Source organism: Theropithecus gelada, chromosome 14 (assembly GCF_003255815.1).
Source record: "Theropithecus gelada isolate Dixy chromosome 14, Tgel_1.0, whole genome shotgun sequence".
Classification (NCBI taxonomy): Eukaryota; Metazoa; Chordata; class Mammalia; order Primates; family Cercopithecidae; genus Theropithecus; species Theropithecus gelada.
This window is the reverse complement of record NC_037682.1, coordinates 17,142,323-17,156,860: the sequence shown is the minus strand read 5'-3', so window position 1 is coordinate 17,156,860 and position 14,538 is coordinate 17,142,323. Positions and strand designations below refer to the sequence as shown.

At 38.4% G+C, this 14,538-nt stretch overlaps 1 protein-coding gene across 1 annotated transcript; it reads left to right on the top strand.

Annotated features, from left to right (window-relative positions):
• Nucleotides 1-458: 458 nt before the first annotated feature.
• Nucleotides 459-1,502, top strand: LOC112607371 (olfactory receptor 4A15-like). Its single transcript, XM_025358491.1, is given in 1 exon segment — nt 459-1,502. A coding segment is annotated over 1 exon segment (1,044 nt).
• The last annotated feature ends 13,036 nt before the right edge of the window (nt 1,503-14,538 follow it).

Here is a 14,538-nt window from a genome sequence, read left to right as displayed (position 1 = left end):
AGCAATACATTTGTATTTTTTTAATTCATTTTTTAAAATTATACTTTAAGTTCTGGAGTACATGTGCAGGACGTGCAGTTTTGTTACATAGGTACACATGTGCCACATTGGTTTGCTGCACCAATCAACCCATTGCCTACATAAGGTAATTCTCCTAATGCTATCCCTCCCCTAGCTCCCCACTCCCCAATAGGCCCCGGTGTGTGATGTTCCCCTCCCTGTGTCCATGTGATCTCCTTGTTCAACTCCCACTTATGAGTAAGAACATGTAGTGTTTTGTTTTCTGTTCTTGTGATAGTTTGCTGAGAATGATGGTTTCCAACTTCATCCATGACCCATTTATAAAAATGAAAAGGATAATTGTGGAAGAAATTCTAAACATTCCTTTTCTAATGAGCTGACCTGTGTGAGGTCCTGGTCAGGGAAAACATGGTAGAGTAAGGCATCACATTTTTGACATGGAGCTTCTGACAAATAATCTCAAATTTATCATTGACCCTTTTGTTTATAGGCTCTGACACCTGAGTCCAATACCTTCAGAAGAACACATGGAAAATAGGAACAATAAGAACAATGTGACTGAATTCATCCTCTTGGGACTCACACAGAACCCTGAGGGCCAAAAAGTTTTATTTGTCACATTCTTACTCATCTACATTGTGACAATAATGGGCAACCTGATTATCATGGTGACCATCATGGCCAGCCAGTCCCTGGATTCCCCCATGTACTTTTTTCTGGCTTCTTTATCATTTATAGATACCATCTATTCCACAGCCATTGCTCCCAAAATGATTGTTGACTTGCTCTCTGAAAGAAAGACCATTTCCTTTCAGGGCTGTATGGCTCAACTTTTTATGGATCATTTATTTGCTGGTGCTGAAGTCATTCTTCTGGTGGTGATGGCCTATGACCGATACGTGGCCATCTGTAAGCCTCTTCATTATTTGAGCATCATGAATCGTCGAGTCTGTGTTCTCATGCTGTTGGTGGCCTGGATTGGAGGCTTTCTTCACTCATTGGTTCAATTTCTCTTTATTTATCAGCTCCCTTTCTGTGGCCCCAATGTCATTGACAACTTCCTGTGTGATTTGTATCCCTTATTGAAACTTGCTTGCACCAATACCTATGTCATTGGACTTTCTATGGTAGCTAATGGAGGAGCGATTTGTACTGTCGCCTTCTTTACTCTCCTACTTTCCTATGGGGTCATATTACACTCTCTTAAGACTCAGAGTTTGGAAGGGAAACGCAAAGCTTTCTACACCTGTGTGTCCCACATCACTGTGGTCATTTTATTCTTTGTCCCCTGCATCTTCCTGTTTGCAAGGCCCAATTCCACCTTTCCCATTGATAAATCCATGACTGTGGTTTTAACTTTTATAACTCCCATGTTGAACCCACTAATCTATACCCTGAGGAATGCAGAAATGAAAAGTGCCATGAGGAAACTTTGGAGTGAAAAAGTAAGCTTAGCTGAAAAAGGGCTGTATCCCTCATGAAAATATGATATTCATTCCTTCACAGAAGCAAGGAATAATTTCACTATCCTATCTGATTACAATTTCTGTAATCATTCCCCCTTAGTTACTTAGCTTACTTATTCTGAAGCAGTCGTATAAATTAATATTTATCTACGTACAATATGTTATGCCCATTACAGACCAAGGTAATTGCATAGATTTAACAGTGTATACTGTTTTTTTAATCATACTGTGTTAAGATTCTTTGGTAGATAACAATATTTAGTTGTATTTAAAGATCTTTTTAATTTTAAAAATCTTTTATTTATTTTTTTTATTTTAAATTGACAATAATTGGGTATATTTATGGAGTACAATGTGATGTTCTGATCTATGTATATATTATAGAAAGATTTATTCAGTCTAATGAATATATCTATCACCTCCCCAACATAGTTTTTTTAATTATTTTTTTTGTGGTGACAACATCAAAAATCTATTCTTATTTATGGGCTATGATATCTTCCTGGCACATATAAATGTAACCTAAAAACTTAGTTACCTTTAGTCAGAGGGAATGATATTTTAAACTTGCAAATTCAGACTGTTAAAAGAATATTAATCTAACAGTAAAAATAAATGTCAAATTAATGAATTCAAAGTTTCATAGATATGTTGATAGTTGATGCCAAATCTACTTTGTTATAAAGAAACAAATTTTGTTAATTTTATACTGTGATGGAGCTAAGATGTCCAGATAGCATATAGTTGTTTTTGTATGTTTTGATTAACTTTTGAACAGGAAAATTGTTCTGTATATCTAGATCAACTGGCCTCCTCCAATAGTTGAAATATGTGTTAAGTCACTCATGTAACAGTAGAGCCCACAGAATCTACCTACATTAAACTCTCTAGGTGGACTTAAAAAAAAACCACAGTGAATGTTAAACATTTTTGGAATGGATTCTTCTGTTTTACACAATAAATGGCTTTCAGAATCTGTGTGAACTACATGTTCTCACTGACTGAAGTGATACATCAAAGGTGTGTTCTCTGTTTAGAGTTGCTCTAGAGTAGGTTTAGAGAACTAATACTGTATTACAAAGATAATTTTTAAAGGCTCTGGCATTACATGTTGCGTGGATGAAGTCAACCTACAGCATCTATATTAAGGTAAAAAGTTGATATTATTTTTCTTTTGCCTTTCCTCAGTTTATAATAGATTTACTTAATGCACTGAGCAATATTAATGCTTCCAGTTATTCAACACATATTGAGCAAAAAATAAGCCATGAAATTGTATTTATTCTTTGGTGAAGGAAATAAAAAGTGCTGTAGATTTTCTAGTAAGAAAGGAATCTAATAGCAGGAAGTAGAACTTCATAATCATTGGAACTGGGGAATCTGGCATCTGGATACCGGAGTGAGCACAGTGGGATTGGGGATTCACCGTCCAAGCCATGATGCAGAGATGAGGAAGCTAAACTCAGGAACAAAGTCCTCTTGTCCTCTGTACATGCTTCTCAAAGTCCTCTCCTGCCCTGAGTTTTATATAAAGATAATTTTCTCTAAAAGTTTAAAGTTTTGCTTTTCACACTAACTTGTCCGTTCTCTTCATTCCACACAAGGTTTGAGTTTTCAGGTATGGTGTGAGGTGGAAATGCACTTCGCTTTCTTATCATGAAAATAATTTTCCCATCGCATTATCGAATAATCATTTAATTGTCTACTACCTGGCAAGACAAGTACTTTTATATATAAATTGCAAATATAAAAATTGTTCTATTTCCTACTTTTCGACTTTGTTCAATTAGTCTAATCCTCCATTCAAGAGCCAATACTACGGTGTGTAATTTACTGAGTGTTTCAGATACTATTGCTGTATAATGAATCACGCCAGCATTTAGTGGTTTAAAACATTAACCATCACTTAATTATATCAGATAGTTCTGTGGGTCAGGAACTTGCGAGCAGCAGCTCAGCTGGATACTTCTAGCTCAGGGTATCTCGAGGTTGCAGTCAGAGATTGGCTGGTGCTTAAATCATATAAAACATTTCTTCAGTCACATGTCTGGTATGTAGGCTTGAAAGTCTTGAACAGTGAGGGCTAAAATAGTTGGTGCTTCTTGGGCATCTTCCCCTTTGTGGATGTAATTTTCCCATACGGCCTCTCCAGCATGCTGGATTGAGGGTAATGGAGGCATTTCACATGGCATTTCAGAGCTATAAAAAGCATGTGTCCCAAGAGAGTGAGCCAGGTGGAAGAGGTGGTGTTTCTTTGACCTAATCTTAAAAGTCACATGAATGATTCTGCCATATTCCTTTAGTCAAGACACTGTAAAGTCTCTCCCACATGCAAGCAGACAGGATAGACTCCACGTCTTGATGGGGAAATGGCAATGCTCTGGAAGACCATATGCAGCAAGACATACAGTTGTAGAAATACAATCTGCCGCAGTCTGCCCCTGCTTTCAAAGCACATATCCTCCAATAAACATTGTAACTCCCCTTCCTTTTCTCCAGGCCCCTTTCCCAAGTCCCATTCACTTACAGCATCAGGCTCAGTTGGAGATACAGGACCTCATCATCTAAATCATGTCCAGCTGTGGCTGAGGAGGCTCCTGTGGTGGTGTTCCTCCTGTGGTGCGGTCCCTTGAGTATTATTCTTTCCATTGAAATTTTCAATTGGAAGACCTTTGAACTAAAGAGACAGATTATCTGCCCCTTCTGTACCCACCCTGCTAAGGTATAATGGTGTGACAGGTAAGACATAACTCCTATAGATACATTCAGAAAGGAGATGAAAAAAAAAACAGTGACTGTTCCATAGCAATTCGGAAAGTCATCTAGTTACATGTCTTTTCAGTTCTTTGATTATTGTTCAGCCTATTTATGGCAGTGACTTTACATGACCCTTATTTCTTCTCTTGGGCTTTGAATTCTATCTTCTCAGCTATCTGTTTTTTTATGGAACACAAGTTTATTATAGATAAACTTGTGTTCCATAAAAATCTGTGTTTGTAGATTAGTAGTTTTTTCAGCCTGCTTCTTATCTATAGAAGTTTGGAGGTCTAAAGTTATTTTATCATTTCATTTTAAACTGTCCCACTTTGTCCAAACTGATATAATTCCTAATTTTTCTACGAACGTTATGGGGGTTTATTCCATCAGACAAAAGCCACAACCACAATTATCATTGAGATTTGCCTTTCATTTCCATGGACGCCCTGTGCAGATGTTGTGAAACAGAACCTTTAAGGTTCTTCCAAGCCTTATTATTTAGAGTGAGAATCTGTCAGCATGTTCCTATTCTTTTTTTTTTTTTTTCTTTTCCTTTCTTGTTTTTTGAGAAACAGCGTCTCAGTTTGTCTTCCAGGCTGGAATGCAGTGGTGTAGTCATGGCTCATGGCATCCTTGACCTGTTGGGCTCAAGCAATCCTCCCACCTCAGCCTCACGAGTATAGGCCAGTGCCACCATGCTTGGGTAAATTTTTATTTTTTGTAGAGATGGGGGTCTCACTATGTTGCATAGGCTGGTCTCAAACTCTAGGGCTCAAGCAATCGTCCCACCTAAGCCTCCCAAAAATGTTGGGCTTATAGGCATGAGCCACTACACCTGGTCCCCATAATATTCTTAAAGGCCTTGTATCTATTAAGAGTTTAGAAAGCATCATCTCAAATATCTCCGTGATTTTCACAAAGTGTTTGACAATTACAACTTTGTTTTTGTCTTACAGCATATCTTCCCTACGGTGCTCTGAATTTGATGCATCCAGGAATCCATATGTTTCTTAGTAGCAGCACAGTTTGTTATCTGTAGAGGTTATAAATGAGAAGTATTTTTATTTTTTAAATACAAGTTCTGATTCCTTAATATTTAGTAATTCCTTCTCCAACATGTCTCCTGATTTCTACTAAATGCAGTGAGAAGAAGCTAGAAACACTTTAAAACTTCTATGTAGAACCTGCTTAGGTCATGTAATTCATCAGGTATATTTCCTATTTTCTGTGTTTTCACGGGCAACAACATTGCAAAGCTTTTAAGCATCACATCTGTAGGATGCTCTTTCCTTCATCCTCCAATAGCCTTTTCCTCCCTTTCTTTTGAACTCTCACTGGCTTAGCCATATTGTAGCCAACTATAACTAGAAACATAAGCTTTAGGCTACTGAATCTTGGGCGGTTTCTTACTGGATATTGTTCTGGTAATACCTGCTATATAAAAAAGAATTTGCAAGTAGGATTATTTTTATAACTTGTTCATCAAACCTTCTGTTTTATTTCCATTTCTTTTCTCAGATGAGGGTCTTCAATACAATGGAAAATAATGATGGGGGCATAGTGGTCTTGATCCCAACATTATCTGAAATGATTTAAAGTGTACAATTACAAATAACATATACTTTAAAAATATAGATACCCTTGTCAAGTTAAGAAGGTTCTTATTCATTATAGTTATGAGGATATGATGCTCAATATTTGTGCCAAACTCCTTCTAGTTTCACTTCTTGGATTTTAGTGACTTAAAACTAAAATGATATCTCTTTATAGATGGGGTTAGTAATGGGATTTAAGTTTTAACAATAAGGTCCATTTGTATGAAGTCTGGAACAGACGTGCGATGGTGGCTGCAATCTGTTACTTCTGTTTTTGCTGTAAGTGTGGATGTGAAGATGTCTGATTTTTAAAAATATTCCTCAGAGACCTTAGTATTTGATGACTAGCTTTGTAGATATTGAGAAGTAAGTGAAGAACATTCACTTTTTTGGTGCTATTCCATGTAGGTATTGTCTGTTTCTGGAACTAGCAAAAGTAGATGCAGCTTCCCAGTCATGTAGGCGGCTTCCTCATCATATAAGAAACAGCAACTTCTTTGGTGCATCTTTATGAGTTATTCCTGAAAGACAACTTTCACTTTGCTTATTCAGCTTACCCAAGATTCAGTATGTCATATAATAACCTTCAGTAAATCCTCTTCTTATCCTCCCTAGAGTGTCTTCTTCAATTCATCACTAATTCCGTAATTGACATCAAGTGCAGTGGCATGCACAGACTTTGAGTTAAAAATATTGAAAATATTTTTACATTGTAAGATGAAGATGATCTGGTTAAGATTTATTTTTTTTTAGTCTATTGTAGAACTATGAACTGTACCATTAACAGGAATGAATTGTCTATTGCTGGCAATGAGTTGGTCATTAAAGAATGCAAGACAGCACATGTGTGGCTTACTCCAGGAAAGTGGGCAAAGGACATAAACAGACACTTCTCAAAAGAAGACACACAAGCAGTGAACAAACATATGAAAAATGCTCAACATCGTCAATCAGCAGAGAAATGCAAAACAAAACAAAACTACGGTGAGATACCATCACACATCAGTCAGAATGGCTATCATTAAAAAAAAAACCATGTTGACTAGATTGCAGAAAAAAGGTACTAGATTGCAGAAAAAAGGGAATGCATATACACTGTTGGTGGGAATGTAAATTAGTTTAGCCCCCATGGAAAGCAGTTTGGATATTTCTCAAGGAACTAAAAATAGAACTACCATTTGAAGCATCAATCCCTTTACTGGGTGATATAGTGTGGCTGTGTTCTTACCCAAATCTCATCTTGAATTGTAATCCCCAGAATCCCCAAGTGTCATGGAAGAGACATGGTGGGAGGTAATTCAATCATGGTGGCGGTTCCCATGATGCTGTTCTTGTGATAGTGAGTAAGTTCTCACAAGGTTTGATGGTTTTATAAGGCGCTTTTCCCCCTTTTGCTTGGCAGTTCTCTTTCCTGCGACCATATGAAGAAGGACCTGTTTGCTTCCCCGTCCATCATTATTGGAGGTTTCCTGAGGCCTCCCCAGCAAAGCTGAACTGTGAGCCAATTAAACCTTTTTCCTTTATAAATTACCCAGTCCCAGGTATGTCTTTAGTAGCAGTGTGAAAATGGACTAATACAGTAAATTGGTACCAGGAGTATTGGGGTGCTGCTGTAAAGATACCCAAAAATATGGAAGCAACTTTGGAATTGGGTAACAGGCAAGAGGTTGATCAGTCTGGAGGATTCAGAAGAAAACAGAAAAATATGGGAAAGTTTGGAACTTCCTAGAGACTTGTTGGATGGTTTTGACCAAAATGCTGACAGTGATGTGGACAATGAAGTCAAGCTGAGGTAGTCTCAGATGGAGATAAACAACTTGTTGGGAACTTGTTGGAAATGCAAGAATCACTTTCTGCATCTATCAAATTTCTTGTTAGCACCAATTTTTCCAAGTAGCCCAAGGATATGGTGCTGCTTTGTGCTTACTCTTTGGGGAAAAAAAGGTTCATTCCAAATACTTCTACTTGGTCCCTCATACCAAAGTAACTTTACTTCAGAGATCAGGTACCCTATATAGACATTTATGCATCCTGCAGAATACATGAAGCCTATGAATTCAGGAACCGTTCAACAGTGTGAGAGCTTTGGGCCCATATTCTTCCACCTTCAAGTCTGCTTTCTGGCTAGGGGGTCACAGTGGCATATTTTCCACCTAGGAATGAGCTTTAGCTCAAATCATTTTTACATTCAACTCTAGAAAGATTTGAATATTTTTATTTTCCAGGAGCACAATTACTCTTGTAAATAGTCTCAGATTCCTCAGAGGAAGCTTAGGATAAATACTTACACCACATTTTTGTGATGATATTACAGATTCTTTTTTATTTGTTTCATTTATTTTTTCTTTTTCATAAGGTTCTTATTTAAGCTTTTTGAACCTTCATTTAAAAAGCTCTGGATTTGAAAACTGTGCACATCTGAGATTGGATGAGAAGCCATGACTTTCCATCATGGTGATTCACTTCAAACATCTATTCACCAAATCTAGATTTCATATTATTACCGCCACCATTATCATCATCATTGTATTAGTCTACTGGGGCTATCATAACAAAATATCCCAGGCTGGGTGGCTTAAACAACAGAAATTTATTTTCTCATAGTCCTGGAATCTGGAAGCTCAAAATAAATGTGCTGGCATGATTGGTTACTGGTGAGGGCTCTAGGGGTCTCTTCTGGGTCTGCAGGTGGCCACCTTCTTACTGTGTTCTCACATGGCTTTTTTTCTGTGGCCATGGGAGGGGAGAATCTCTTCTTTTTATAAGGATATGAGTTCTAATGGATTAGGCCCCCCCTTTATGACCCTATTTAATATAAATACCTTTTTAAAGCCCCATCTCCCAAGCATTCACATTGGAATTTAAAGCTTCAGCAAATGAATTTGAGGGAGGATGCAATTCAGCCCATAACAATGAGCATCATCATCCAGATATGGTGGAACATAAGGGATTCCATGACCAGCTTTTAACACCAATGGTCCCTTTGAGTTTAACAATTCCAGTTAAATTCTATGACTATCATGATGGCATGCCTGCCTTATCTTCAGTGGTTAAATTCTACATCCTTGCCTATAAACACTCCAAGATCCTGTCATTCCTAGTAAAATCAGGGACCTTCAATGGAAGGTCACACATGTTCATTGCTCACCTATAAAAACTTAGCACCAAATTAGTCTTCAGTGATACTAGTAGTCTGCTCACTAATGTATTTCTTAATTTCTGAGTCAAGGAAGTGCCCTTTGGGCCTTCAGAGTGGCTATAGTTACAAAATAGATGAGCAAGCTGTGCACAATACTATATCAAAAAGTTTTTTTTTTTTATGTGAACATTTTTGGAATCTCAACTTCATTTAACATAGACTACTGTTGAATTGAGTTTTCAGTCCAACCAACTAAGTGAACAAAATCATCTCCAACGTAACAGTTTTTTTCAAGCAATGGAAGGCCAGGTTTATCATAAAGGGAGGAAGAACTGCTTCTGTTGTTAAAACTAACTCAAGCAGAGTTTGGAAATTCAAACTCCCTCGGTGCTCCCATTCCAATACTAGGGATCTTTCTCTTTCCTAATCTGTGCACTCTGTTTCGAATAAGCAAAGTAGTGAGGCTGTGAATCTAACTTATATTCTAATTCACTAACCCATGTGTTTCCAACTATGTCAGTCCTGTGATACAAGAAGTAAGACATTCTTTTAAGATACGTAAGTAAGCTCCCTAAACCCTGTCCTTGGCTTGAACCATAAATTTAAAACCCTGAGGTTGGTATTTCTTTTTTTAATGTGTTTTGACGGTACATGTGCAAGTTAGTTACATAGATACATTGTGTAATACTGAGGTATGTACTTCTATTGAACCTGTCACTCAAATAACGAACATGGTATCCAATTTGAACCTTTGCCTCCACTCTTCCTCCCCACTTTTGGAGACCCCAGTGTGTACTATTTTGATCTTTATGTCCATGTGTACCCAACATTTAGCTCCCACTTGTAAGTGAGAACATGCATTATTTGATTTTCTGTTTCTGCGTTAATTCACTTGGAATAATGGATTCCACCTGCATTCATGTTGCTTCAAAGAACATGATATCATTCTTTTCTATGGCTCTTTAGTAGTCCATGGTGAATATGTACATTTTCTTTACCTACTCCATCATTGATGGGCATCTGGGTTGACTCCAGTGTTTGTTATTGTGAATACAGCTGTGATAAACATACAAGTCCAGGTGTCTTTTAAATTGGCAGAACAAATTATTCTCCTTTGGGTATATGTCTGGTGTATTAATACATTCTCACACTGCTAATAAAGATATACCTGAGACAGGGTAATTTATAAAAGAAAGAGATTTAATTGACTCACCATTCAACATGGTTGGGGAGGCCTCAGGAAACTTTCAATCATGGCAGAAGGGAAAGTAAGCATATCCTTCTTCACATGGTGGCAGGAGCCAAAAGGGGAAAAGCCCCTTATAAAACCATCAGATCCTGTGGAACTCACTCACTGTCATGAGGACAGCAGCATGGGTGTAACTGTCTCCATGATTCAATTACCTCCCACCAAACTTCTTCTACAACACATGGGGATGACGGGAATTACAATTCAAGATGAGATTTGGGTAAGAACACAGCCAAATCATATCATTCCTCCCCTGGCTCCTCCAAAATCTCATGTCCTCACATTTCAAAACACAATCATGCCTTCCCAACATTCCCTAAAGCCTTAACTCATTCCAACATTAACTCAAATGTCCAAGTCCAAAGTCTCATCTAAAACAATGTAAGTCCCTTCCATCTATTAGCCTGTAAAATCAAAAGCATAGTTGGTTACTTCCTAGATACAATGGGAGTACAGGCATTGGATAAATACACCCTTCAATGGGGGAAACTGGCCAAAACAAAGGTGCTACATGCAACTCCAAAATCCAATAGGGCAGTCATTAAAGCTTAAAGTTCCAAAATATCCTCATTTGACTCCACGTCTCACATCCAGGTCACACTGATGCAAGAGGTGGGCTACCACAGCCTTGAGCAGATCTTCCCCTTTGGCTTTGAAGGGTACAGCCCCCTCCAAGCTGCTTTCATGGCTGGCATTGAGTGTCTGTGTCTTTTCCAGGTGCATAGTGCAAGCTGTTGGTGGATCTACCATTCTAGGGTCTGGAGGATGGTGGCACTCTTCTCACAGCTCCACTTGGCCCTGCCCCAGTGGGGACTCTGTGTGGGGGCTCCCACCTCACATTTCCCTTCCACACTGCCCTAGCAGAGGTTTCCATGAGGGTTCCACCCCTGCAGCAAACTTCTGCTTGGACATCCTCTGAAATCTAGGTGGAGATTTTCAAAACTTAATTCTTGATGGATGCATAAATGTCTATATAGAGTACCTATATAGGGTACCTGATCTCTGAAGTAAAGTTATTTTGGTATAAGGGACCAAGTAGAAGTATTTGGAATGAACCTTTTTTCCCCAAATAGTAAGCACAAAGCAGCACCATATCCTTGGTCTACTTGGAAAAATTAGTGCTGACAAGAAATTTGATAGATGCAGATAGTGATTCTTACCCCATTTTCATTTAATTGTTTATCTTAGGAATAAGATGGAGAGACAGGCTTAATCTGTGTGGAAGTGGAAGTTGAAAAACCTTGTATCATTAATCTTCAATTTTTGTGATTTTCCTTTATAGTAGTCCCCTGTTATAAGCAGGGGATACATTCCAAGACCCCCAGTGGATGCCTGAAATGGATAGTAATGAACTTGATTGCCATAAATCAGAATATGATAATGTTCATGGGTTTTACCTACAAACTTAATGTCTTTTCCATCTTAACTAAGCACTTATACATACAGAAGGCCTGGGCTCCTGACTAAACCCCACTTTTAAACCTGGAACTGCAGCCGTAAGTGAAAACAGCTGACCCTGTTTTTCTACCCAAACATTGCCTTTTTTGATTGCCCCACCCCTACCCTGTGCACATAAAAGACTTCAGCTGGCAGGGCAACACAGGCAGCTGAGTGTTGAAGATACAAGAGGCTGAATGGAGAGCAGAGAAGCTATTGAGTATCAGAGACTATGAATAGACATGGCTAACTTCAGACAGTATGGCTTCAGAGAAAGATCACCTTCCCGTCCCCTTTCCAGCCTCTCTTTCTGCTGTAAGCCACCCACCACTCAATAAAGTCTTCCTCATGCATCACCTTTCAAACAGTTCTTGTGACCTGATTCTTTGTGGACTGTACAGGAACCTGGGTGCTGAGACGGCAGGGGCTACCACCCTGACCTTCCACTGAGCTGGTTGGCACTTGGCCATCCCTGGGTGGCAGAGCTGAAAAAGCATTGATTGTAACACACTTGGATGCTGCTGTGGGGCCTACATAGAGCCTGCTGCCGCCAGAGAGGAGTGACCAGCCAGTTCCAGTGTTTGTTCCCTCTGGTTCCCACACTTGCTCACTTGCATGTTCCCTCCCACAAGTGGCCAGTGGTGAACTGAGTGAAATGAGCCACTCCAGTTCCTGCCTGTGAAGGAGGTCAAGGGAACTATCCCATCTCATTATCACACACTATGGCCATTACTTTTGTAATTTGATGTGTGACAGCAAAGCTAGCATAAATTTCATTTTCCTTCATCACAATTTCACAAATATAAGTTTTTTTTTTTTTTTAAATGTAGATCTTAGCAACTTCAGCAGAGTTTTTTTTTTTTTTTTTTCCTTTTATTATTGAGTTGGGAACTTCTTTTCATTTAAAGGAAGCACTTTATGGCTTCCCTTTGGCATACCCAAATTGGCAGCATCACTACTCTTGCACTATTTGTGGCCATTATTAAGTAAAATAAGAGTTACTTGAACACAAACACTGTGATTCTGCAACTGTCAATCTAATAACTCAGATGGCTACTAAGGGACTAATCTGCAGGGGGCATCTACAGCATGGATATGCTGGACAAAAGGATGATTCACTTCCTGGGCAGGAGGGAGTAGGGTGGCTTATGATCTTAACATAATACTCAGATTGGCCTGCAATTAAAAACTTATGAAATGTTAATTTCTGGAATATTTAATATTTTTGGACCATTGTTGACCACAGATAAACTGTGGAAAGCAAAACCTCAGATAAGGCTGGGCACAGTGGCTCATGCCTGTAATTGTGGCACTTTGGGAGGCTAAGGCAGGCATATTGCTTGAGCCCAGAAGATCAGCCTGGGCAACATGGCGAAATCTCATCTATACAAAAAATACAAAAATTAGCCAGGCATGGTGGTGCGTGCCTGTAGTCTCAGCTACTTGGGAAGTTGAGATGGGAGGATCACCTGAGCCTGGGTGGTAGTGGCTGCAGTGAGCTGAGATCACGCCATTGCACTCCAGCTCAGGAGACAGAGTGAGACACTGTCTCAACACAACAAAAAATCAAAAAGCAAAACCTAAACTAAAAAACTAAACCAAATCAAAGAAACCAAAACAAAAACCTCAGATAAGAGAGGACTACTGTATATATTAAGACTCTAGAGGACAGAGTCAAAGGATGTATTTGGTTATAATCTGTCAGCATCTTCATTTCCCAAAAGGCATATCTCACTTGAAGAACAATGGGGCTAATTCAAGCAATTATATAGATCAATTAAGCAAACAGAACAATACCTTTGGTTTGAATTATTCTAACAGACTGGAACTCAGGAAACTAATTCTTTTTTTTTTTTAAATTGTTTTTTAATTGTCAAATAATAATTGTACATATTCATGGGGTACAAAGTACTATTTCCATACATATAATGTATGGTGATTAGATCAGGGTAATTAACATGTCCATCATCTCAAACATTATCATTTCTTTGTATTGGGAACAGTCAATATTCTCCTTCTAGCTATTTTGAACTATGTAATATAACATATGTTGTACTATATAATATATATTAATATATAATATATATACTGTTGTTAACTATAGTCATCCAACAGTGGCATGGAACACTAGAATTTATTCCTCTTATCCATCTGTAATTTCGTAGCCTTTAGTGAATCTCTTGCTATCCCTCCCTTCCCACTACCCTTCCCAGCCTCTAGTATTCTCTGTTCTACTTTTGACACCTATGAGATCAGCTCCTTTTAGCTTCCACATATGAGTGAGAACATGTGGAGTTTAACTTTCTGTTCCTGGCTTATTTCACTTAATTTCCTCCAGTTCCATCTATATTGTAATGAATGACAAAATCTCATTTTTTTTTTATGGCTGCATAGTATTCCATGTTGTATATAGACCACATTTCCTTTATCCATCCATCTGTTAGACAATTAGGTTGATTCCATGTCTTGACTATTGGGAATAGTGCTGCAATAAAAAATGAGGATGTAGATGTCTCTTTGATACAATGATTTATTTCCTTTCTTATTGCAACAGGAATTAAAAGAAATTAAAGAGCGTGTAAGCAGAAACTCAGTTGTATGTAAGAAAACCCAATTCCCCCTGAGAAAGAGAAAGAGCTGGAGTCCTTTAAAAATTAACTGCCTGTTTTTCTGTGGCTTGTAAGTCTTATCTCTCCTCCTTTCCCAGGGATTGTGAAGACCCTGTTTCCCTAGATATGCAGCTGCAAGGTCACTAGATAGATAAACTCAAGTCACAAAACATGTTTTTCCTTGAAAAGTAAGAAATGATGTAATGTGTGGCTCAATAGATTGAATAACTGCCTTTGTTTCTCGCTTCTGTAATATGCTTCCCCC